The following is a 24,525-nucleotide window of genomic DNA, read 5'->3' as shown; positions in this document are numbered from 1 at the left end:
CTTGCACTTGGTAAAACTTTGAGAGATAAATGTCTTATTGGTACAGAAAGAGACTAAATATCTCAGTACAGCACTTACCATGCATGAAACATGTACGAGTTTAACTTGCTATTTTGAAGCATAATACTGTATTGCAAAACTGCCACAAAAATTTACTCACGTAGCAGAAAATCTGCTCCCCTGCCCTTTGCCACAATGATTGATGATAATGTAAAATCTGATTTCAAACTCACTTATCAAGAAAAAAATTCTCAACCATCAGCAAATGTATACAATTTAGTGATTTGGTATATTTTAATGAATGAGTATGAACTAAATTTCTCTGTTTATTCTTCTTTCTGGGTACATGGCCTTTGCTTCATCTGGGCTTTTGTCAAGGTCAGGAAGGTATTTTTTCCTGATATAACTATTATCTTTACAGGTGTCTCAGAGGTGACAGCTGTCTTTGAGAATGCTGGATACTGCACAGAAGGGCCAGTGCTCTGACTGGGAACAGTTTGGCAGGGTTGTGTTAAGGTAAGGTGCAGATTTGGGGGAAGTTGGGATTGGTATTATCAAGTGGATTTCTGGCCTTTCTGATCTGCCTGTCAGCATCCTCTGACCCAATTTGGGATGGTTAGTGCTGTGCCTTTTCAGGTGAACCATGTAACTGATGCCTGATTGAGGTACGTGTTTTATATTTCACAGATTAAAATAAATGCTCTAGCTAATGTAATTGGGCTTAAATAAGAAGACTGTGATGCAGAGAAAGCCATATTTGATAATCCAGTGGCCCATTCACCCTCTAATGTCTCTTGAAGTAATCCAGCCTCTAATGCACCTCAATTTTGAAAAAAGTATCAGGTGTAAACATGACTGATGAGATAGCTAATGGATTGGACAAATACAGCATTAATTCATGATGAGCTTATAATGTAGTTGTCCATGCAAAAAATCAGACTGAAATGTCAGCTTTCTTTCCCCCATCCCACTGAACAGTATATGGACCGGACCTTTTATCAATTTAGCAGTGGCTCCAAGAGTGAGTGTAAAACACCAGTTTACCTACATGGATACCCTTTTCCCATTTTGCACTCGCACTGCAACAGATGGAAAAGTACAAAGACGAGGGAGAGCTCTGTCATTAGTATTACTTTGGGAAACAAGCTTGTGTAGGAGGGAGGGAGGGACAGATAGACAGACAGGGACAGACAGAGAAGGAGAGCAGGAAGAAAGAGAAGAGACAGAAAAAGCCCCCCAACTTTGTCATTCATTGTAATGGAAATGTTCTTTTAAAATACACTTCTGACTTAGGAAGACTTGTCTTTCACATTCATTACACAGGTGTCAAATCAAATTTTATCTTGCTATGTCTTGTGCACTGGAGCATAGTGTGTCTGACATTTTGTAACATGATGCAACATAAGGCAATAAATCATACCGAAAGTGAATAAAACCTCATTTCTTTTTTTTTTTGGGGGGGGGGGGTGGATGAGCCAAATGTCACTGTGCTAATTTCACTGTGCTTCTATCATTGTTAAGAAAATCGTTTTCTTTCTCCCCTGTCCCTGGCGAGGGACTATTTCTCAAAGTAGCTCTTCAAAGTCAAATTCTGTCACCTAAGTTTTGAATATATACCATGCATCTAGGGCATCAGTAACTTTTGGAAGGAAATCTATGCTTGAGAGCTCAATAAAATTCCTTTGAGAAACAAGTCAGACTTTCGAGTATCTTGACCACAGAAGTAAGGCTATTTTCAGCTAAGTGAAAAATTAATTAATCTGCTGTGTAGTTGTGGTTTCTGAAGTAGTAGCGTAGGCAAATGGAAGTGCTGTTCGGAGATACTTTGTTTTTCTTCCTCAGGTACAGTACCAGGGAATTTTGAATGCAGCTTTTGAGAAGGTTGTGGTGAATAGATACATACTGGGTGGGAATAACCTAGATTACTCTCCAGGAGGCCAGCAGCACTCCGCTCACGTGCCTAACAGCATTCACAATACCACTCTCCGCAAGAAGTGTCTGCTGGCTGCACGTGGGACTCTCCCTTTCCTTTGTAAGGGAAGTCTGCCATGTCAAAGGTGGGCTGGAGTTTAAGAGACTTTCAGACAAAACTCTCTCACTGGCTATGTGAGGAATCAGCCTTGGGAGGGCTGTGATTGTTCCTAAGCACCCCACAGAAGTATCACTTCTGGAGGCACCATGCGCTTAAACGTTGCTGCCGCTAAACAAACAAAGTGAGGAGGCTGTGTTCCTCCTCACTTATAGGTTCAAATGTCTGTCAGATGAAAAAAAATATGATTAATGCTTTTTCATTACTTTAGTTCAGAATCCAGATAAGGATTATTGTGTCGATGACATCTTTATCTTCTTTGTAAGTGTAAATGGGTAGTGGCATGACAACATGGACTTAAGTGATAATGTTACAAATAACCTGACTGGTGAACTTGGGGGAAAAAAAAAAAAAGGGAAAGAGACTGCAATAGGTATTCTGCTATCTATTAATATAGATATTGACATGAGAGTATCTCACCGTATGTCTCTGAAGAAGACTAAGGTGATAAATTGAAATTACTATTTGGAAAGTGATAAAATTTGCATGAAGCAAATTCTGCATATCTAAACGTACTCAACAGTTACTTGTAAGAACATGTTATCATTTAAATATATATATATAATTTCAGCATTTCAGCAGGGAAATTATTTTTTACTATGAATTATTCATCTTCTGTACTCATGTAAGGGGGTAGTGACTTCTTTTATCAGCAAAATACTTTTTATTGACACTAAGAACAGCATTTAATTGCACCCATTTCCCCAATTATCGTCAGAAAAGAGTTTACACTGGCATTTTTGAAAAATGTTTTAGGAATATTTATCAGAGCTGCAAAAAAAGCTGTCCCTGGACTAATGGAATTAGATTATCTTTGAATTTGCTCCACCAGAACTTAGAATGACCACTAATTCCTTTCTTTGCTCTTTTGGTGTTTGCAAAGGAGTTCACTAAAGCCTGAATTGATATAATTATTGGCTTGGATTGTTAGAGATTTAGGCCAGATGGCTATGGGTTTCTAAAGTCCCAGTTGCTTGTGTTAGCTTTTCTAGTTCCCCTATAGGGTTTGGGGATCAGCAATTTGAAAGGGCTGCAAACTTGTAAAACAGTATTATTCATGGGGGCAGAATGTTCATCGGCGTGACCCAGTACTAAATACATTCATTATAGACATTTCTATTCTGCACAATTTGCCACACGGCGCTGGTTTGTGAAAAAAGAGACAATGGCTTATAAAATGCTTTTGAATGCTTAAAAAGAAATAGAGTTCACGCTGAGCCTCCTCTGCTTTCTTGCCTTTTTTTTTTTTTTTTTTTTTTTTTTTTTTTTTTTTTTCAGCAAGAACCTTCTTAGTGACTTTGGCTGGGCTCTGCTGGGAGTAAATTGGAAGAATCAGAGATTTACTTTTCACATTTCTGGATGGGGTGGGGAGGGGGCAGAAATATATGGGGGGAAAAAGCAATAGAAGAGTGATGGTAAAATGTGAAACACCAGTAACCAAGTGGGTAAAGTTAGCAGAAAAAACAATGAAAAGCACGGTTAGGTTGTAGCTCAAGTGATAAATTTTAAAAGAAATGCAAAAGAGGGGAAATAGAAATCACACTATAAATAGATACATTAGATAGGAGGTGGTATTGGCTTCTGTGACCTGGCTGCAGCATGAAGCCCACTTAACTTAGCGAACTGTAGCATTTCTGGAGTACATAAAATACATGACCAACTCAGCCATAAGGTATTGTGTGTGTGTGCAAACGTGTTGCAGTGTAAATAGTTTGCAGCTACAGAGGAGCGTTAAGGAAATTGTCCAGAACACTTAATCTGATTGTGGCTTCTTCTTCTTTAAAACCCTTGGCGTGGAGAAGGTGTACTTAGCACAGATTGTCATGGTGAAGCACGAAGAGCTTTTTCAACCAGGGTGAAAAAGATCTGAAGCAGCAGCACGGGGCCAGCCAAGAGAAAAGCAGGGGAACACACACACACAGGCACATGCGGGAGAACCACGCTGAGGCACACGCCGCTGCACAAATCGTGCAGGAGGAAGGCAGGGCATGGCCAGAAGCGTGCGCAAGGCCACTGCCTTGGCAAGCAGGGGGGAGAGCTCCCCGGGAACGGGGGGCAGCCCCTCTCCGCGCGGATGTCGAGGGAAGCAAGGCAGCTAACGGGGGGAACGAGATGGTGGGGGCGCGGCTGAGCCATCCGCCACCCCCGGCTCGTTTACCAGGCGGACGCCCCGAAAAGACGCCGGCTGGTTAAACGCGGCTCCTGCAGGCACGGCGCCGGGTGTGGGGCTGGCTGTGGGGCCGGGTGTGGGGCCGGCTCTGGGCGGCGCTGCCCCCGCCCGTCGGGGCTCATTGGCTGCGCCGCGGCTTTGTCCGAGCCCAAGTGAAGTTGCGCGGGGGGTTGCGGGCTGCCGGGCGCTCAGTCTGCCGCCGAGAGGGCACTGGGGAGGAGGAGGAGGAGGAGGAAGAGGAGGAGGAGGAGCGCTCCGGGAGGCGCCGCGGCGAATGGAGGGCGGCTGCGGGCGAGGGAGAGGCTGAGGAGCCGGCAGAGCGGCGAGGACGCGCGGATGGGTGTCCCGGCACGGTGCGTGCAGAAAAGTTTGGTGATCCGCTAAGGTACCGGTACGCGGCTCCTTGCACAGGGACCAGATGTGCGCGGGGGTTAAGGCGCCGAAGGAAGCTTTGAGATAATTGCTCTTTACTTCGCTCGGAGGGATGAACCGCAAAAACTTAGAGATGCAGAGCAGCGGCAGTAAGATGCACTTTGTGTTCGTTTTTGCACTGGTGGCGGTGTCTTTCGATAAGGCTGCGCTGGGCAAGAATTTGAAATACAGGATTTACGAGGAGCAGAGAGTGGGATCGGTAATCGCAAGGCTATCGGAGGATGTAGCGGATGTTTTATTAAAAATCCCGAACCCTTCCTCGGTTCGCTTTCGAGCCATGCAGAGGGGGAACTCTCCCTTGCTTGTAGTCCGTGAGGATAACGGAGAAATCAGCATAGGAGCTAAAATTGACCGGGAACAACTCTGCCAGAAAAACTTAAACTGCTCGATAGAGTTTGATGTGATCACTCTGCCCACTGAACATCTGCAGCTTTTCCATGTGGAAGTTGAAGTGCTGGATATTAACGACAACTCCCCACAGTTTTCCCGGGCTCTCATCCCGATTGAGATATCCGAGAGTGCAGCTGTAGGAACCCGGATCCCTCTGGACAGCGCTTTTGACCCAGATGTGGGGGACAACTCCCTTCACACTTACTCCCTTTCTGCAAATGATTTTTTTAGTATTGAAGTGAGGACAAGGACTGACGGCGCTAAGTATGCGGAGCTCATCGTGGTCAGAGAACTGGACAGGGAGTTGAAGTCAAGTTACGAACTCCAGCTCACTGCTTCAGATAAGGGGGTGCCGCAGAGGTCTGGCTCCTCCATCCTGAAAATAAGCATTTCTGATTCCAACGACAACAGTCCTGTTTTTGAACAGCAGTCATATATAATTCAACTCTTGGAAAACTCACCGATTGGGACTTTGCTTATAGACCTCAATGCTACTGATCCAGATGAGGGCGCTAATGGTAAAGTTGTGTACTCTTTTAGCAGTCATGTGTCTTCCAAAATTATAGAGACTTTTAGGATAGATTCAGAAAAGGGACATCTGACCCTTCTGAAGCAAGTGGACTATGAAATAACCAAATCCTATGAAATTGATGCTCAGGCTCAAGATATGGGGCCAAATTCCATTCCAGCTCACTGCAAAATTATAATAAAAATTGTGGATGTGAATGACAACAGACCTGAAATTAACTTAAACTTGATGTCCCCAGAGAAAGAAGAGACAGCCTACATTTCCGAAGGGTCACCCCTGGACACTTTTGTTGCCCTAGTCAGAGTGCAAGACAAGGACTCTGGTGTGAATGGAGAGATAGTTTGCAAGCTCCATGGCCATGGCCACTTTAAACTTCAAAAGACTTATGAAAATAACTATTTAATCTTGACTAATGCCAGTCTAGATAGGGAAAAGAGATCTGAATACAGCTTGACTGTAATAGCAGAGGACAAGGGAACGCCGAGTCTCTCTACGGTAAAACACTTTACTGTCCAAATCAGTGATGAAAATGACAACCCACCCCGCTTCCAGACAAACAGATATGAAGTTGTTATCTTAGAAAATAACTCTCCAGGAGCATACATCACATCTGTGACGGCCACAGACCCAGACCTAGGGGACAACGGGCAGGTGACCTACACGATTTTGGAGAGCTATATTTTGGGAAGTTCTATAACCACCTACGTGACCATAGATCCCTCCAATGGGGCAATCTACGCCCTGAGAACTTTTGACCATGAAGAAGTAAATCAAATTGCATTTATGGTTCAAGCTAGGGATGGAGGGAGCCAGCAGCTTGTTAGTAATACCACAGTTGTACTAACCATCATTGACGAAAATGATAATGCTCCTGTTATTGTGGGTCCAGCACTACGCAACAGCACAGCAGAAATCTCAATCCCTAAAGATGCTGGAATTGGCTTTCTTGTCACCAGGATAAGGGCTACAGATAGAGACTCTGGTATGAACTCTGAACTCAGCTGCTCCATAGCAGCCGACAAGGAAAACAGCATCTTCGTGATGGATCCCAAAACTTGTGACATCTCCATCAATGTGAGTGTCGAGTCAGTTCCAGCAAAACAATGGGAGTTTTTTGTGATAGTCCAGGATAAAGGTAGTCCTCAGCTTAGTACTAAAGCACTTCTGAAATGTACAGTTTTTGAGTATGTTTATTCATTTTCAAGTACAGAAGCTACTCTGGTAAGCCAGCCTTCTCTGGATGTCTCGATGATAACAATTATATCCTTAGGATCAATATGTGCCGTGTTGTTGGTCATTATGGTTATCTTTGCCACGAGATGTAATCGAGAGAAAAAGGACACCAGGTCCTACAACTGTCGCGTGGCAGAATCAACCTACCAGCACCACCCAAAGCGACCCTCACGACAGATCCACAAAGGGGACATTACGTTAGTGCCAACAGTCAACGGCACTTTACCCATCAGATCCCACCACAGAGCCTCTCCATCATCATCTCCGACCCTGGAAAGGGGACAAATGAGCAGCCGGCAGAGCCACCACAGCCACCAATCGCTGAACAGCCTGGTGACAATCTCCTCTAACCACGTGCCTGAAAACTTCTCGCTGGAACTCACCCATGCTACTCCAGCTGTTGAGGTAAGGTCCATACCTCGTTTTGCACTCACACATTCACTTAGGAGCATGGAGGTGTTCTTCACACACCCTCTGAGAGCAACGGGCAGTTAGATTGATGCCTGATGCATTACAGATTTATCTTTAGCTGTCACAGCTTTGCAGTTTTACTCCAATGGTATCTGAATCCATTACCATGGGAAACAGGATTAAATCTGTTATTGGTAGCGTTAGTTCTTGGTTCTCCCCTGTAAGGCTGAAACAGTGGAGTGTAACATACACAGTAGCCTGCTCTGTTTTACTGAGCTTTCTCCTTCTTTGCCTTCCCTTTCCCTCTGCATAGCTCTGTTTAAGAAGGAATGACAGAGGATTTATATATAGGGACAATAAAGGACGTTTATTAATGGGGATGGAAAAACAAAAGGTTAAACATTGACACAGTTTAAGTACAGGTGTTCCAACACATTTCTGATACATGCACACAATATCTTTGACACCTCCCATTTCAATTTTTACTGCAGCTTCTGTGTAATGGCTTAAATGAGTGCTGAGTCCTGGTAACTCCTTACATGTAGTTCAATGAAATTTTACTTTGAATTAGGATCCTGGAATGTCAAAGGAATGTTCTAATCTATGAAACCAAAACAAAACTCCAATTTAATTACTTGTTTTACTTGTTAATGACTTAATTGTTATGAGTTCCAAGGCTAACGAACAGCAGTGCGTTTCCTCATTGTTAAATGTCTTCAGATGTTTTCTGTGGCAGACTGTACACTAATAAGTAGTCTGTTGTACTGCATTATTTATGTGCAGGAATTTGATTTAATTAAACTTTAAAAGGAAAAAAAAAACCTGAGAGGCTAATTAGTGGTTTTACAACTAGGATTATGAGCTTTTATTTGAAGGAATCAGTCTCTTCACCTTTTCTTTAGCAGGTTTCTCAACTTCTTTCGATGCTTCACCAAGGCCAGTATCAACCAAGGCCAAGTTTTCGAGGAAACAAGTATTCCAGAAGCTACAGGTAAGGATCTGAACTGTTCCCCCAAATGTGCTTTTATATGTATCAGAAAATACACTAATGTATTTTTTAATCCAAGTGGTATATGGGATAATTATATTCCACAATCACTACAATTCTCTTAACAGATATGCCCTACAAGATATGGATAAATTCAGCTTGAAAGACAGTGGCCGTGGTGATAGTGAAGCTGGAGACAGCGATTATGATTTGGGTAGAGAGTCTCCAATTGACAGACTTCTTGGGGAAGGATTCAGTGACCTTTTCCTTACAGATGGGAGAATTCCTGCAGGTAAGAGCACAATGGAAGCTGAACAGGTTATTTACAGTGCTGCCTGGCTGTCACTTAGATAAAGCTACTACTGAGAAAGCAAAAATTCTTTAGCTTTCAAGTCTTGTGTTTCCTTCTGTTTCCTCTGCTTCATGTTAAATATTGAGCTGAAGCCTTCCCGTATCTAGCTAAATAAAAATGCAGATGCAACTGAAAAATCTGCCCACAGCAATGCCTACTTTTTACTGTTACTCACATCATCGTGAGCTGGCTCCAATCCTCCTCCTTCTCTCAATCCCTCCCCCCCCCCCCCCCCCCCCCCCAAGCATGATTTGCTCTGTGTCCTTAGATTTTTAATGACTGGGTGGATGTTTTTTTTTAAAGCCAGGCAGTTGTGGTTTGTTAAAAATAGACTGAACTATAATTTAGGAGATGCGTTTTCCACAGTGGGTTTCATCCATAGGATATAAACTTCCAGAGTTCAGAAATGGATTCTGAATGTGGTTGAGAAATATAGATGGCAGAAGAAAGAAAAATATTTTTCCCACTTAAAAATGAATTTGAGGGGCAAGGGAAGAATCTAAATATGTGCCAGATTTTAAATACCACAACCCTAATTTTTACAAGAAGGAGCTTAAGAGAAACAATTCGGGTGTAGAGGGCAAAGCAGTTAAAAGGTAGAAGAGGTTGAATGAAAGTAAGATAAACACACACCTGTACAGACTCGTGTATGAAATATCATTGTTGAATGTTATATGTTGAGTATAAGAGGATATGGGAAATCATGCTGCATATAGACATAAGAACTTTAAAATGATTTTAATAATTATACAGCCACTGGTTGCACCCTAGATCTCGTACCCACATCAGATAATATTTAATTCTCCCTGTATAACCAACAGGGGCTAGATAACTTCAGTATGGCTTAAGTTTACGTCAAGACTGATTAATAAAGTAACCCTGTGCAGAGAAATGCTGCTTTATAGGGTGGTGCAGCACATGTTCCTTCCTATAGTGACCCCCTCACATCACCCAGAGAGAGCTGGAGGAGAGGAGATGCAGAGTAGTAGCTCGTTCCCTCTGCTGCCACAGAAAACACCAGTGGGGTAATTGTACCTCATCTTGGAACATTTTACACTAAGAAACGTGCTAAGCAGGAGCAAAAAAAAATGAGTGAAATTTCTTCTTCTTATGCATTTTAATATTTAGACATTAAAAATCTCTTTGCATGTTGTGCTCCAGACCAGGTCTTGTGTCACCTATCCGGATGTTCAGCTGTCTCCTCAACCTAGTCTTTGGCATCCAGTATTTCAAAACCAGAGGCCTTGAAAATTTACTGTTTTTTTTTTTTTCAGAATCTTTAACTGAAATCTGGCGTCCTAATACTTTTTTTTCATCCTCATTTCCCTCAGTTCCTATTGCTTATTCTCCTGCCATCTAGCATGAGGCATGCGTCTTTCTCTCCTGTGGTTAGCAAAGCAGGGAGGGATCTGCTGCAGCTCTCAGTTGCCAGGGGAACTTCAAGTGCAGTGGTGTTTGCACTGGCGTCCGGCCCTGCTGCTGCCAAGGAATAGCTGTCCCCTTCCCGCTGGGCGGCTGGGGGCTGCCAGCAGGCAGGAGTGGTTATGCGCTGGGCTAGCTGAAACGCCTGTTACTCATTTTCAGCTCTTGCAATTCGCTCTCTAAACAGGAAGCCTGAGGGTAGGGTTTCCAAAAGTGCCTGGCCTCCACCTAATGCTAATTGAATTCAGAGTAAGGAAAACTCCTGCTGAGTACAGATGCAACTCAGTTTAGCTATAAAGAAGTGCATTTAATCTCACCCAGATGCCCATTTGCCACAATGTGGGGTATTAGTCCATCAGACAAGTATGCTGAGCTCATTCAGATGAGACATGAGCTGTTCCAAATCCCCAGTACAATCCAAAAGAAAAAAAAATCTTCCTGGAGGTTTCCTGTTCTCCATTTTGAAACGTTTCTGCATTGTTAGTCTGGACACAGGCTAAATGCTGTGAGAAAGCCCTTGCAATCTGTCACTTTAAGGTGGAACTGGAGAGGAATAAAGTCTTTGAAACTTTCAAAAATGGCATGATTAGAAAGTTTGATAACTGCCCATGAAAGACTTGTTTCTTTCTCTCACTTTTTAAATCTTCACCAATAAGTTTTAAGTTCCAGGGGAAACAGTTGTGCATTTCTCTTTTTTATTTTATTGCTGATTCAAGGGCAGACTGTGACACCATTCATTTTCCTTAGAATATCTCTTGATCTTATGCTCAAGAATGCCAGTATTTATTATTTTATACCTAAACTAATCCTGATAACATCAGTAGCAAAGCTCACAATGAGACAATCCTCACTGCTAATGAAATGCTAGACCACTGAAAGTCTCCCGTTAATTTATACGAGTCTTCTTAATTAGAAGAGTAATCCTTACCTTCTGGGATAAGTTGAGAGCTGGTCCAGGCACAATGGATCACTGAGATATCTTTTTTCCTTTCTAACTCTTAGGCATTTCCTGTAGAATAGCACGTGTGCGTTTTCAGGCATGGGAATAAATCACTCTAAGGCATTCCAGTCAGTCATACCAAAGTATCAGCCACTGATATTTTCTAAGTTGCGGGTGTTTTTTTTTTTTTTTTTTATCAGTAGGCCATTTGCAATACCTTGTGCAGTCTGCAGCCTGAACCTACGTTCTTGAAAAAATTCGTACTTGTATAAGAAACGGAGGAAGTTTACACTGAGAAGAATGAAAAAGGCATTAGAAAAGCAAACACTATGATAGGCTGTGTAAAGCAGAGATAAATAACACTGACAGTTTTAGGGTAGCACTTTATCAATCATGGGTACCTTTGAAGCTGAAATACACTATTCAGTTCTGCTTACACCATTGCAAAAAAACTTTTGATAAACTGAGTGGATCCAGAGCCAGATGGGAAATGTGATGAGAAAATGAGGAAAATCTACAGGGCATGACTGCAAACATTTAGTTTCAGAAGTGATGTTTCTTTGGTATTTAATATATAAAGGGAGAAAGAAAAAGAACTTCGTTTTGCATGGGATAATCTAACTAGTAGTTGATGGGGATTAGGGGAAAATTTTCGTATGGTCAAAATATGTATAACGCAAAGCTTGGCATCGCTGAAAACTTTCTTTGGAAGTATGTGGCTCATGTTTAAGTTAGTGGCCCCTGAAATGCCTCGATCCTTTCCAGTAGGTCTGCCAGGCACCCACGCAGCGCCCAGCCTCACGTCCAAGGCTTCATGTCCTAAGAGTCACTTCCTGTTGGAGAGGAAAATTTAGCCTCTCTCCTGGCACATGCCTCTTTGCAGATCTGTCCATCTGTCAAATAGGTCTTTCCCTGTCTCTGCTTCAAGGGGTCTTTCCCAGACCTCTGCAATGGGAGAGGTGTTTGTGGGCTACTCTTGCAGTGCCCGTCAGTGGGCCGGTCAGCCACTGGCCTCATTGTATGGCTTTGGCCTGAGACACAGCAGTAAAACTAAGCAGTGAAAGAGGGAATTTTCCACCCTTTGGCCCTTCTTGCTGGCTTGGATGCCTTTGGAGGTCCTTTCTTGCTGGACTGGTGCTCCCCTTGTGCCTACACCTGAGCCAGCACAGCCCAGTAACCTGAGCTGCAGAGCTGCAGATGCAGTTCAGAGTGACTCCCCTATAAACCCTGGGGTCACAGTGGATGTAAATTAAGTATTCTGGTACTGGATTAAAATGTAAATGATTTGGTTAATAGGGTCAGATGTTAGTGGATCACCCTGGTATTTCAACACGCACCTCATTGTCAGATCAAAAGGACATAAGTTAATGGAGATCCCTCTGCACATTTTTGTTCTTTCTTCTGTCTTTCCTCTGTCCGTTTACTCTTATTTTTTTTAACTCTCCTATGTTTCTGCACTTGCATGCAGAAGACTTCACTAAAACAATTGTAAGCTGGAAGGTAGAAACACCTTAATTTTGTTTATGAAACAGTACTGCAGAAAGGGATTGAGTGGCTTTAAGTCATGAGTGATAGTTTTCTCCATGGTTAAGATATGACATCACTTTCCTACATGTTCTGCACTTTGCTTTCTCATTTTCTGAGACTAAAAATAAAAGTACATTAGGATCCAGAACATTTGCATTTACTACCTTCATACATACAGAAAATGAATCCAAACAACAGGTTTGAATGTCTCTGATCTTTAGAGAAGTTCAGCTTTTGTCTGCCTTGGTTGTTAGACGTTGTTAGTGTGATACCTGCAAACGAAGCAGGATGTTCACTCTTATTTTTTCTCTCTTGCAGCAATGCGGCTGTGCACAGAGGAATGCAGGGTTCTGGGCCACTCAGACCAGTGCTGGATGCCACCACTGCCCTCTCCCTCGACTGATTACAGAAGTAATATGTTCATCCCTGGGGAGGAGTTTCAGTCGTCGCAGCAGCAGTTGCAGCAGCAGCAGCAGCAGCATCAGGGCCTTGAGGAAGATCCGCAGCCTGCTGACACAAGTGAAAAGAAGAGCTTTTCAACGTTTGGCAAAGACTGTCAGGGAGAGGAGGAATCGGGGGACACCTGCACCTCCTCTCTCCTCTCTGAAATGAGCAGTGTCTTCCAGCGCCTGCTGCCTCCCTCACTAGATGCCTACACAGAGTGCAGTGAGATGGATCGCTCGAATTCGCTGGAGCGCAGGAAGGGACATTTGCCAGCCAAAACTCTAAATTATCCACAGGGGGTTGCTGCCTGGGCAGCCAGCACACATTTCCAAAATCCTGCCAACAATGGGCCCACTCTGGGGACTCACTCAAGTGCGCAGCCTTCCTCTAAATGGCTGCCAGCCATGGAGGAAATCCCAGAGAATTACGAAGAAGATGATTTTGACAATGTGCTCAACCACCTTAGTGATGGCAAACACGAACTCATGGATGCCAGTGAGCTGGTGGCAGAAATTAACAAGCTGCTGCAAGATGTCCGGCAGAACTAAGTGTTTCAAAAGCCTATTTTTCCATATTTATGGAAAACTGGAAGGAAAAAAAAGAACAAAAACCAGACTGACGAGAACTGGCATTGCCAATTAGTTGCATTTATCATAAATGTGTCTGTGTATGTTGAATATTAAAATACTGTATTTTCATATGTACACAATGCAAGTGTGATTATCTTTATCTGTATTTTAAAAATACATTTGTACCTTATATTTATGTGTAATTTAACAAATAAATTTTATTTTTGTACACCCACAGCAAGCATGTTTTCCTAAATGTATATAGATGGTACCATCCTTGTCAAACATCCGGCATTCTTGCCACACAGGCATGTAGTTTAAAAAAAAAAAAAAAGATACTGCTTTCCATTATTTCTTTTAAGTCTCAAATGTTACGAATACAAATCGAAACCACTGAAACATTATCCAAACATTAGTTTCAATAACTGATCCAACACCTTGTTGCAATGTTTCATTCTTTTAATAAAGAGTTGTCAACTCCCGTGAAGCCTAAAATGTCCTTTTTATTTTGATGTTTGGTCAATAGAGTCATTTTTCCATTTAATTAATGGGTTATTGTAGTCTTGGGTCTTCCTCAGTTTTACAAGCAAATGTTTTCTCAAGTGGACAAATCATGGAATTCAGTGGTGGAGCTTCTAATACTATCTTTGCCTTAAAAAAAAAAAAAAAAAAGAAAAGGTAAATTTGTTCTGCCATTGTTATTCTGCAAAGCCAGCTGAAGTGACTGTTGTATACCTGAAAGACAGCAATAAAAGCAGAATTTCTGACCTCAGGCTGAATTCTCACCCTATGTAAATAACAAATTGCAGATGACTGCTTTTATGCTTGTAAATGACACCAAAATAAAATGGATGTTGCATCTCTCAGGAAAACTATATTATTTTACATAGCAGCTATTTTTTCTCATTTGAGAAACACGAGTGGGTTCTGGATTCCTGAATCTTGTTTTGGGAGAGTGTTACGTTATGAAGAGCCAGACAGAAAACTAGTAGTTTGGCCTTTCATTCCAGGCTGCAGATGCATATTTATAGGATTTATTTTCTACCAGAAGTGTGTGTAAAGTCTGGCACGTACCTTTATTCTGGAGACCTGCACTTGTAAAGCTCACAAGTACACTATAGAATACTTTATAATTATAGAAACAGAAAATTCTTTTTAATATTAATTTAAACACATGCCAAAATTTTATTTGTCTGCATAAGCTTTATTTGTTTGGTCTGTGTATAAGATAACGTCAATCTCTTACTGGTTTCATAGTGCTGTAGCTGTGACATCTGTAGATGTACAGGTATTTGTTGGCACATAATGGAGAAATTCACACCTCCACACCTCAAGAGTTTACGAGTATAGCTATGCCAGTTAGAAATATCAAGATCTCAGACTTCTAACCAAGTATCCATATTGGCAAACATCATAATGAAGATGATATCACCAGCATGTGATTTTGTCAATATGACTTACACATTTAAGAGAACTGGCTTATCAGCATTGCTAAAAGAAGATTATTTAAAAGTGGAGTCTGTTTCCATCTTGGAGAGTTCTTATAGCACCTTTGATATGCCAACAAGACTTCAGTCTCATTCAACTACATCCAGTAACCAAAAAAGTCCTTTCCCAGGACTGTTGCCAGTGCCCAGCCAGAGCCAGCACACTCTCTTGGATCACATTTTCTCACTCCCAATCCAGCCTCTAATTGTTTCCATCCGTCTCCTTCCCAATGCCTGACACACAGGCTACTTTTATTCTTTGTACTTGCCTGGGCCTTGAGGGCTCTAATAGGCCTTACAGTACACAACCAGCCTCAGCTGGGCCTCCCCCACACCCTCTCTCTGCCCAAGGCCTCCAGAGTTCATTTAAGCTCAGCCCAGGGCCTCTGGCTGGTTGTGTGTTGGTTCTCTTTAGCTATAATTCCTGAATGGAGCTGGGATTTACTTTAGAGCAATGTCTCCAAACCCATCTCCAGTTGCTGAGCTGCTGCTGACTGGAGCCCTCAAAGAAACTTTTGTACTGTCCCCTCGCTACACTGGGGGAGCTGATGGACCTTGTTACCAACACCTGGCTCAACCCTCAGCATTCAGGTACTGTAGGATGACCCCATGGCAGTGAGGGTACTGCCTGTGCTGGGGTTGCCCTCAGGCTTTGGTCTGTACCCCTGTGGGGCAGCCCTGCTCCTGGTGCTCCTCGACAGTGGTCTCATGCCCTGTGTTTATCCAGAGCCCTGTCTCCTCATCAGCAAGGTCAAGTTGGCTCTGAGACCAGTCTAGGTGCTGTAGCAGTCCTCCTAACCTTGAAGCTTATGAGGGCATGGCATCCTTAGCTAGGTGGTTTCTGTTTTATCTCAGTTTCCTCGTTCAATTTCCCTCATCTTTCTATTGGTACGGTTTTGGTCTTGCCCTCCAAATTCCCTCACTCCTACCTCATTCTCCTTTCACCTCATCTCTTTGGCTCATCTTCACTTAAGTCAGTCTTACCTGCGTGCTAATCCTGTAGAGCTTGTGGCTGTATTCCTGTACTTATGAAGTACTTATGGGTACTGCTAACGTCAGCTACGACTGAAATTCCTCATTTCTACCTCTTCAGCTGGATCTAGTTAACACACATTCCTCAAATCCTTTCTTTCCCTAACTTTTTATATATAGCTGTAAACTGCTGGATTCCCAAGTTTCCCAACACCTTTTAATGGGCCACTGGACAGGGTAGTAGGGGGTGATGTTCCCACCACATCTACCTGATGCTGTCTTTGCACAGAGGTAGAACATGAAATGGAGGCTCAGGCAGAGCAACAACTCCTGAGACAAAATTCATGCCTGCTCAGGAAATCAATGGTTATTTGATTCTAGCCTGGAAACACATGAAGTGTGAGGTAGCACCAGGGACTGGAAGTTATGTTAAAAATGTACACCAAGGGAGTTTGGCAATAGCTAATAAATGTGGAAGTTATTTTAAGTTTTCTATTGGCATGGATAAAATGTTGCTGTCTGTCATGAAATCAACAGCAGAAAACAAAACTTGCCTTCAAATAGGGCAGATCCCTCCTTCATAAATAAATGCAGATATTACTTCCTGTTTCCAGAGGAGGAAATATTAGACCTTCAGGCTCAGACTTGTTTGTGCTGTCTGCTGATTTGCAGGGCAGCCTGATAAGCTCCATTTTCACAGTCCCACCATCCACCAGGGATTACCAACCTGTTTTAAATTTAAAATCCTTAAATCAGTTTATACCCACTGGCCCATGTCACACGGATAGACTCAATGATTTAAAGAACCATTGTTTGCGGAGAGAGCTTTCCAGCAAAAATATGACAAATGAATTTCTCTAGTATTGCTAGGCATCCAACTATCATAAAATACCTAAGGTTTTCCTAGAGGGGATTTCTATACCATCACACAGTAATAGTATTTGGTATGTGCATTGCTGCAAGAATATTATCATGTAAAGGGACCACCTATAAGACCAGTGCAGACTCCAGGAACAAAAGTAGTTATTTAGATTATATGTATGTTATGTTATTTAGATTAATGCAGCAGTCTGAGCTGTGCTTATTATCAATAGGAAGCTTGCTAAAAGTTCTGGAGGTTTTGATACTTGGAGAAAAATCTGTCTTAATTCTACTCTCAGTTTAGTCTTCCTCTTTTTGTCAGACTTCCCTCATAAACATGGAAAAATATTTTATACATATATACGTGTTAGTGTGAAGACACATGCGCACATATATACACACACATATAGGTGAATCCTAGTGCCAAATCTCTTCTATGACAGGAATAGTTCAAACTGATATTCCACAGATCAAAAAAGGTAAAGTATATAAAATCTTGATTTGCTACATGTTAACAACTAATAGAGGATTATGGATTGATGATGTATTTTAAGCACCAAATGTGAGCATGATTATACTGTCCAGAACACTAGGTTGTTAAAACTGCTTTAAAAACAGCCGTAATTTTATTCTTGAAACCAAAAAGTTTTCCTCCTTGGTATCATAATGATAGAATGGTCTTGAAAGTCATCAAACATTAATTACCAGAATAATGGTAAGTACTATGTGCTGGTGGCTCTGTCACTGGTGCCATACGTGAAATTCATAAGACTTCTGAAGAAATAAAAAGCTTAATTAATAGATAATTAACCATTCCTTTTCTCCAGACTCCAAGCATGCTTTCTTTTTCAGTCATTTCTGAATTTGATACACTCAAAAATATACTGAAATAATGACTAGAGAAAGTAAGTTGTTTCACTACTTACTTAATATTATTTGAAGTATTTCTCTGACCACTGCATCACACTTTACTATTTGAGGTCCATTAGCATTAACACATTGAGAGGATGTGGAGGATGTGGCTGCAAATAATGTCTTTGTTGCATTATGCACCCTGATCATGTTTATAGTTACTTGGTTTAAGAACAGCAATTGAAAGCAAACAAAAGCTACCACAAAATATTTAACCTTCACTGTTTCCTATATTATTTTATTTAAAAAAAAAAAGACATTCATAGAAAATGCCAGGAAACTTAATTTCCTCCTCTTCTCTGCAACCTGTGGAGAATGTCAGATGTTTCCAAAGATTAGAAGAATTGAAATCCTCAGTTGTCAGATGCATATATGAAACAAACCTTCCAAACTGCAGCACCTAGACTGGGAAAAGTTTGTCTGCAAGCTGTAAAAAGGCTGGATTTGTGAAGAAAATCTTATATTTAAACTTTGTCAGGAACAACACACACATGAAGATTAGTTCAAGTTGTTTTAAAGAACAAACACTGAACTGTCTCTTGTTTAGTGATCATTAGAAGGCTAACATATTATCCAAACTGGGATCCCTAGGAGACTATTGCATAATATACTTTTTTTTTTTCCCCCCCCCCCCAACAATGGAGGTGGTTACAGGAAGGAGAGAAATTGTGCCTTAAATGGTATCCCTGGATCAGACTCTGTCCTCACATAAAACTTACCCTGCAGCATATTCTGTAACATAGTTTATATAAGTAAGGAAGTAATAATACTTTAACTTCAATCAATAAATCATTGTAATTAACAATTCCGTTGCACTTTACAACCTCGGAGCTGTAGAACCATAAATGACTGAGTGTTTAAAAAATAAAAAGAAATGACAAAAAGAAAATGAAAGAAAAAAAAAAGTATTCTGGGATCATTTAACCCATCATTGAAAAAAGAGGCCTCTCTGAAGAGGCACACAGGAACAGTTTAATCTATACTGTAAAACCTATTTACAACAGAGTTGGTAAATAATACCTTGTTAATTAAAACTCAAGGGACACTCATCAGAAATGTCTAATAACCAAAGCTGACATTTGACCAACGTACATATTATCCCCAAACTTGTGCAAATAGCGCTGTGGGAAACACAGTGCAAAATGGCCATGCAAACTGTTTACATGAAGCTTTTAAAGCATCTCCATGCCTCCAGGTTCTTCATATGGCTTTTGTTTAGTATTGATTCCAGAGAAGAAAGCACTACCTAGATGCTCCTTGAAGGACTTTTGTAATGACCACACACAATGAATGCCAGGTAAACTTCAGAAGTTTACAAAGTCACAGAAGAAAATCTTACCCAAGTCAGATTTATCTTCACCCATTTATGAAGAAAAATGTTTTTAAGCAAGTGTTCTAGAGGACAGAGCTGGAAAAATCTCTTGAGTAACCGTAAGTTCATCTAACAGTTTTTATCATGTAAATCCTATATATATAGAATCTCAAAATACGGATGTCATCTTGTTAGTTGAGTCTATTTCTATTACTTAGAGAAATGCCTATCACTCTGAGAACAGGGGACACTAACTACATATGTTCCCATGTAAATACAACATCAAGTTCTCTAGATGTTAACATATCTGTGGCTGGCCACACCAAGGTCCATCACTGACTGAGCACACTAGGTCAAGTGATCCGTTGCCTAACTCTTTTCACAGGCTCAGTATAGTGGAGGTTTGCTGTCTGAGCACATTCACACAAAACTGGGCTCTGGAGAAAATTACAGGAACAGGGAAAAGAGGGCTGCACACTGCAATGGGCACTGGAAGTCAATTGTCTTCCTTTCCAGGTGGTCACCCCTGAACTCTCCTCATTGGCATGTTTTCTCTCTGTGGCTGGATAGTATGTGTTTTAAACATTAAACAGAGACAGCAGCATCAGTGGTAAGAATTGAAATCATATGGTAGGCTAGTAGTTTGGACAAAAAGTGTAAGATTCCTGAGAAGAGAAAATGGTTTGAAGCTGAAATATCTTATAGCTCCAGTAACATTAAAAGCCCCCATTATAATTGCTTATATTTTGTGAGGAAAAAATTGTCATAAGCTCTTGCCCTGAAGCTAGGATTGATCATAGTGGATTTTTTTATCTTTTATTTTTAACTTTTAGCTTTAACTTTTTATTTATTTGTTGAACTTTGAGCTTTAACCCAGGTCCCATATGCTGCAATCCCATCTTCTCCCTCCTGCAGTCCCTGAGCATTCCTGCCTGTACTCTTTGCTGCCACTGTTGCTCAAACAAGGATATTGTGATCCAGTTGAAGGAGCTGATCTGGCTGAAAGCCAGTGGCTCGTTCATGATTTCACAAGTGCTACTGCAGCGATGTGTTGGGAGTATACAGCAGCCTGGGCTTTGGTTGGCATCGGCTGCTACAGAATTATGCTCTCGATCCTTGCTGAACATGCAGCTATTCTAGTTTGAGTATTGCTAAGAAGGCAGCTATGGGAGCATGGAGTACAGGGCAGGCTGCAAAATCTCTTTTACATGCTAAGTGTTTGGGTGACAAACTCCTAATCCTGCACTTTAGGGCTGCTCTGCTAGTAACACACAGCTGAAAATGGTTCAGACATGTCCGGGGAGGGTGATCTTTCCTTGTAGAGAGGAAGTTTAATCCATGCTGCTATCATCTGGTTTGCTTACTGACTGGTTCAGGTGTAATGTTCCCTGTCAAGGGCAAGAATGTCCTATTATATTGCACAGAAAGCGTGTAAACACTATAGATCCCACTGTGTTAAGAGGTACAGACATTTTCTTGTGCATTTGGCCTAAAATTGCTGTAAAAATTAGGAAGAGGTGAGTCCTAACTCCTTCGTTTCATTCAAATAATTCCTTCCTCTTTTGTCCCTTCTTGGTGTGGGGACTAATACCCTTCATCTCACTGAAACCCTGAATGAGTTTGGGGTGGGAAAAATACAGACAAAGAAAAAACACATACCCCCTTCCCCCCTTTTTTTCCTAAAAAAAAAAAAAAAAAGGAATAGTAGCAGGAAGTAAAGGGGGACTGGGAAGCTAGTGCTCTCCTTAGTGGTCTAGAGCTCTGTGCAGTTTGCATACAGTTTTTTACAGCAAATTGTGAAAGTGATAATTTTGCTTTTTTTTTTTTCTGTTAAATTATTCAGTGCAAAATGGTATTTTTAAATTGCAATATTTACCCGCTTGGCAAGACTTGTTTCCAGGTGGTAAGCCAGTGTCCTGGGGTCCCCATGGCAATGTTAAGTGGAAACCATGAATTATTCCTTAAAAGGAAGCATTCTTTTGCTGTGTACAGAAAATAAAACAGCCTCTCACATATGGTGCTGTGGCGGGTGGCTATAATAACTTGGCATAAGTTAGTGTCTTTATCTTTTAAAAAGATAAGAATTCGGCAGTGATTATATTTAGATCTCAGAGTATTCAGCTATCCAATTATTATGTACAGAAAAAATAGCTACGACAAGGAAAATAAGCAGAGTCCATATAAGAGAGGATTATGTTTGTGTTGCCTTTCCACAGGCTCCAGCTGGTTTTGAAATAAAATGGTTGCTCTCTCTGCACATAAACAGATGTGTTACATGTTTAAAAGTGCATTGCCATAAACATGGCTGAAATGGGATGGGGGGGGGCGCATGTGGGCCTGGGACTCAATTTTTTATGTTTATGTATGGATCATGGTCAGACTCAATTTTATCCTGGATGGGGATCGTAAGAAAGGCTGATTGCTGATGCCCTGGAAAAGGCTAATTGTAAGAATTTTATACTCTTAATTAGCTGAAAGTACTGCCTGTGTGTGAGAGTATGTGCAAAAATCCACTTCCAAATTGTACAACAAGAAAAGGAAAGGAATAGGTTAAAAAAAAAAATTGTTCTTTTTTTTTTTTTCTTTTTAATCAGGCCTATGCTGCAACAAGTAATGCTTATTATCCCCAGTATTTGCAAACTGGCAGGTAACCTGCCTGGCTTTTTTACAAATGATGACAAACAGCCACAGCAGCTTAGTGCATCTCTGACAAAGAATGATGGGCACTTTTTATTCAAATAAAATGGAAACATAAGCTTGGTAAATTGGCAGACTTGAAACCACCTGGACTTATTTTGACCTATCTGGCTTTCTTAAATTCTTAGAATAATTAGGTCACCTCACTAAAAAGACCATGTTGATTTGTATCCACTCTAGAAAAATGCTAGTGGCAAAATAATCTGTCATTTTTTCAAAATATCAGTGGGTGATATTAAAATCCTTCTACAACCTCAGGTTTGGATTTTGTTGTTCTTGTGGAAGTTTAAATCTGACCTGATAAGTGCTATAACTTAAACTTTTGCTAGAAATCTTTCAGAAAGCTAATATAATTCAGGCATTACGGTCTCAGTGGTGAAATAGTTGAACGGCATTTGTACTGTGTTAAGAAACCAAGCTATACTGTCACAACCATGCCTTCTGACCTTTAAAACCCATTAAATAAAAAACAACTGTAAAGATGTATGTTGAAGGGCAACCAAAATTCAGGTCTCTTCAATGATTTTTGTCTCACTGTAGCACATAGGACTGTGCATTATTCAGCCCGTATTTCTTCAACATCATTTACAAAAGTCTTCAACAAAACATTCATGGATAATATACAGCAGTTCAGGTTAACTGTGCAGAGCAACAGTGAAGACTTGTCAGCCTATGTAATTTTGCATTTTTGTATGTGTTAGAGTAAATTACTTCACTCCCTCATACCAGAAGAAAAACTGCTTTATAGAAAATGTACATACATTTTTAACCACAATGTTAAAATACAAGATTTAGGCAAAAAAGTCATATATCAAAAATGTGTATGAAAAAAGCCACCATGATTATTTGGCAATTAAACTAGAATGAAGCTTTAAAAATATATATATATATAAAGCATAGTTACTTGTATTCGTTTAGACTTGACTCACAGCCAACTGCAAAATAAAAAAAGAAATAAAGCTTATCATTTAGATCATCTTCTTGTAGGTGACTGCACACACTATGGTGTTGCAATAAGCACTATTCTTGATGCAATTTCTGAGAAATAGATATATTTAAATATAAAACGAGATGAGATTCTATATTTGGAAAATGTTACTGTTTTGAAAGTAATTTTTTTTTCTTTCTTTCTTTCTTTTACTTTAGATTAAAGTATAAACAGATACTAAAAGAGAAAATGCAGAAGTATAGGTGATACTATTCTTTCTGGGTTGGGCACAACCCAGTGTGGGTTTAGTCTTACTAAAAGAAATAATTTATGGTATTATTTTATTGAAAATGACACTGAAATAGAATGGGAAACCATGTATCATCAGTACCAACTTTAAATAATATGTGAAAGAGTAAGAATAGATACTATTTCCCTTAAACTCAAAGGAACCCTCCCAAAAGACACTGCTGTTATGAGAACTTGAGTTAAAAAGAGCAAATAGAAAATACACATTCTCTTTGAATTCCTATCCTGCTTCTTTTCCCAAACTTTGAAGGAAAAGGAAGGGCAGAGGGAGGGCTTGGAGAGTGATAGTGCTGTGCCGTGACTGTGCTCCTGGACTTAAGTACCTCAGAGAAGGTATGGAGCTTGTTTGGAGGCTTTTAGCTAGATGTCCAACTTGCCTTTCTGGATAAGTCTTCTGAGTTGGATCTCGTAATTTGGGGCTGGTAGATCTCATGAGGTGTCTGCTGCCTTGCTGTTTACAATTCAGCTGAGGCCGTTGAGGACTTGGGGGGGGGGGTTGCCAATGCAAGAGCCGAGTCATCAAGCCTGGCGGCTCCAGCACGGTCTGCTCAAAGCTTGGCTAGGGACTGAAAGTGCTGGAAATCCATATGTTTTAGTGCGAGGAGTCTGAGTGAATCCAGTGTGTTGTTCCCAGGGCTGCTGGTTGCATGGGTGGCAGCCAAGCACAAGGTGAGCACACAGTGGGCGAGGATCCTCCAACTGGTGGGACCAGGGAGGCTTGCTCTGCTAGCCCATCTGCCCGCTGCCATGGTGGCATCTGCAGAAGGCTCTTTCTCACCTTGCTTGTTGGATCCGTGGCCAAAAAGATTTGTTTACACCCCGGAGGTCTGATTGAGCTGGCCAGGTAGCAAGGGGAGCTTCTGGAGAGAGCCCAGCTTGTAACACAGGCAGTGAAGAGTGTTCTGGGGAAGAGGAGATCTGGCATCTTTCTTTATTGAGTGTATTGTCGTCAGTAATGGTCTTTTTCACTGAAAGCAGCAATATTATTATTCTCTCTCTATGGAGTCAATAGGCAATAAATGAAAGCCTGTCTGACTTCAGAAATGAAAATTGATTCCTTCAATTTGGAGACAGCTTGTGTTCTCTCCATCCGCCTTGGAACTTGAACACACAGAAACTTGTGCCAAAATTAAGATGCTGCTGCAAGAATATCGGACGCAATGCTCATAAATATCAACAGCAGGCAAGCACAAACAAATGTGGGTGCAAAAGGGTAGTGTTCGTTCGGTCATTTTTGGGGGCAAATCCAGAATGAGAGAGGAACGTCACCCGGATGGAAGGTGCATGAGAAAATATTTCAGCCTTAATTTTTCTCTTGAGAGTTGTTCTGCAGTATGTTCCCAGGCAATTTAAAGAAGATTTACTTACTGTACACTGCATAGGGTTGGAAGAGTGTCTTTGGGCGATTTAGTTAAATATTGAGCCTGGGACTCATTGTATGAGACCAGTGAAATTCAATAAGATATGATAGATTTATTCTAAAGAACATTAGCAGCAATGTTATATGTTTAGTAGCATTACTCAGTTAAATGTTATCTTCCCACAAAGCAT

General features: G+C 41.1%; 1 protein-coding gene across 2 annotated transcripts; it reads left to right on the top strand.

The window, feature by feature from the left end:
* Nucleotides 1–4,487: 4,487 nt before the first annotated feature.
* On the top strand, nucleotides 4,488–13,978 carry PCDH18 (protocadherin 18). Of its 2 annotated transcripts, none has more exons than XM_013189188.3 (4): nucleotides 4,488–7,248; nucleotides 8,157–8,245; nucleotides 8,371–8,534; nucleotides 12,802–13,978. In XM_013189188.3, the coding sequence occupies exons 1-4, from the start codon at nucleotides 4,744–4,746 to the stop codon at nucleotides 13,473–13,475; spliced, it is 3,432 nt and encodes a 1,143-aa protein (XP_013044642.2). In that variant the 5' UTR covers nucleotides 4,488–4,743; the 3' UTR covers nucleotides 13,476–13,978. The 2 variants fall into 2 exon arrangements, with proteins under 2 accessions (XP_013044642.2, XP_013044643.2); XM_013189189.3 differs by having other exon boundaries at nucleotides 4,489–7,248; nucleotides 8,160–8,245.
* Nucleotides 13,979–24,525: the final 10,547 nt, after the last annotated feature.

Source organism: Anser cygnoides, chromosome 4 (genome assembly GCF_040182565.1).
Source record: "Anser cygnoides isolate HZ-2024a breed goose chromosome 4, Taihu_goose_T2T_genome, whole genome shotgun sequence".
NCBI lineage: Eukaryota > Metazoa > Chordata > Aves > Anseriformes > Anatidae > Anser > Anser cygnoides.
Note: the sequence above shows the minus strand (reverse complement) of the source record. Positions and strands in the feature narration are given on the sequence as shown.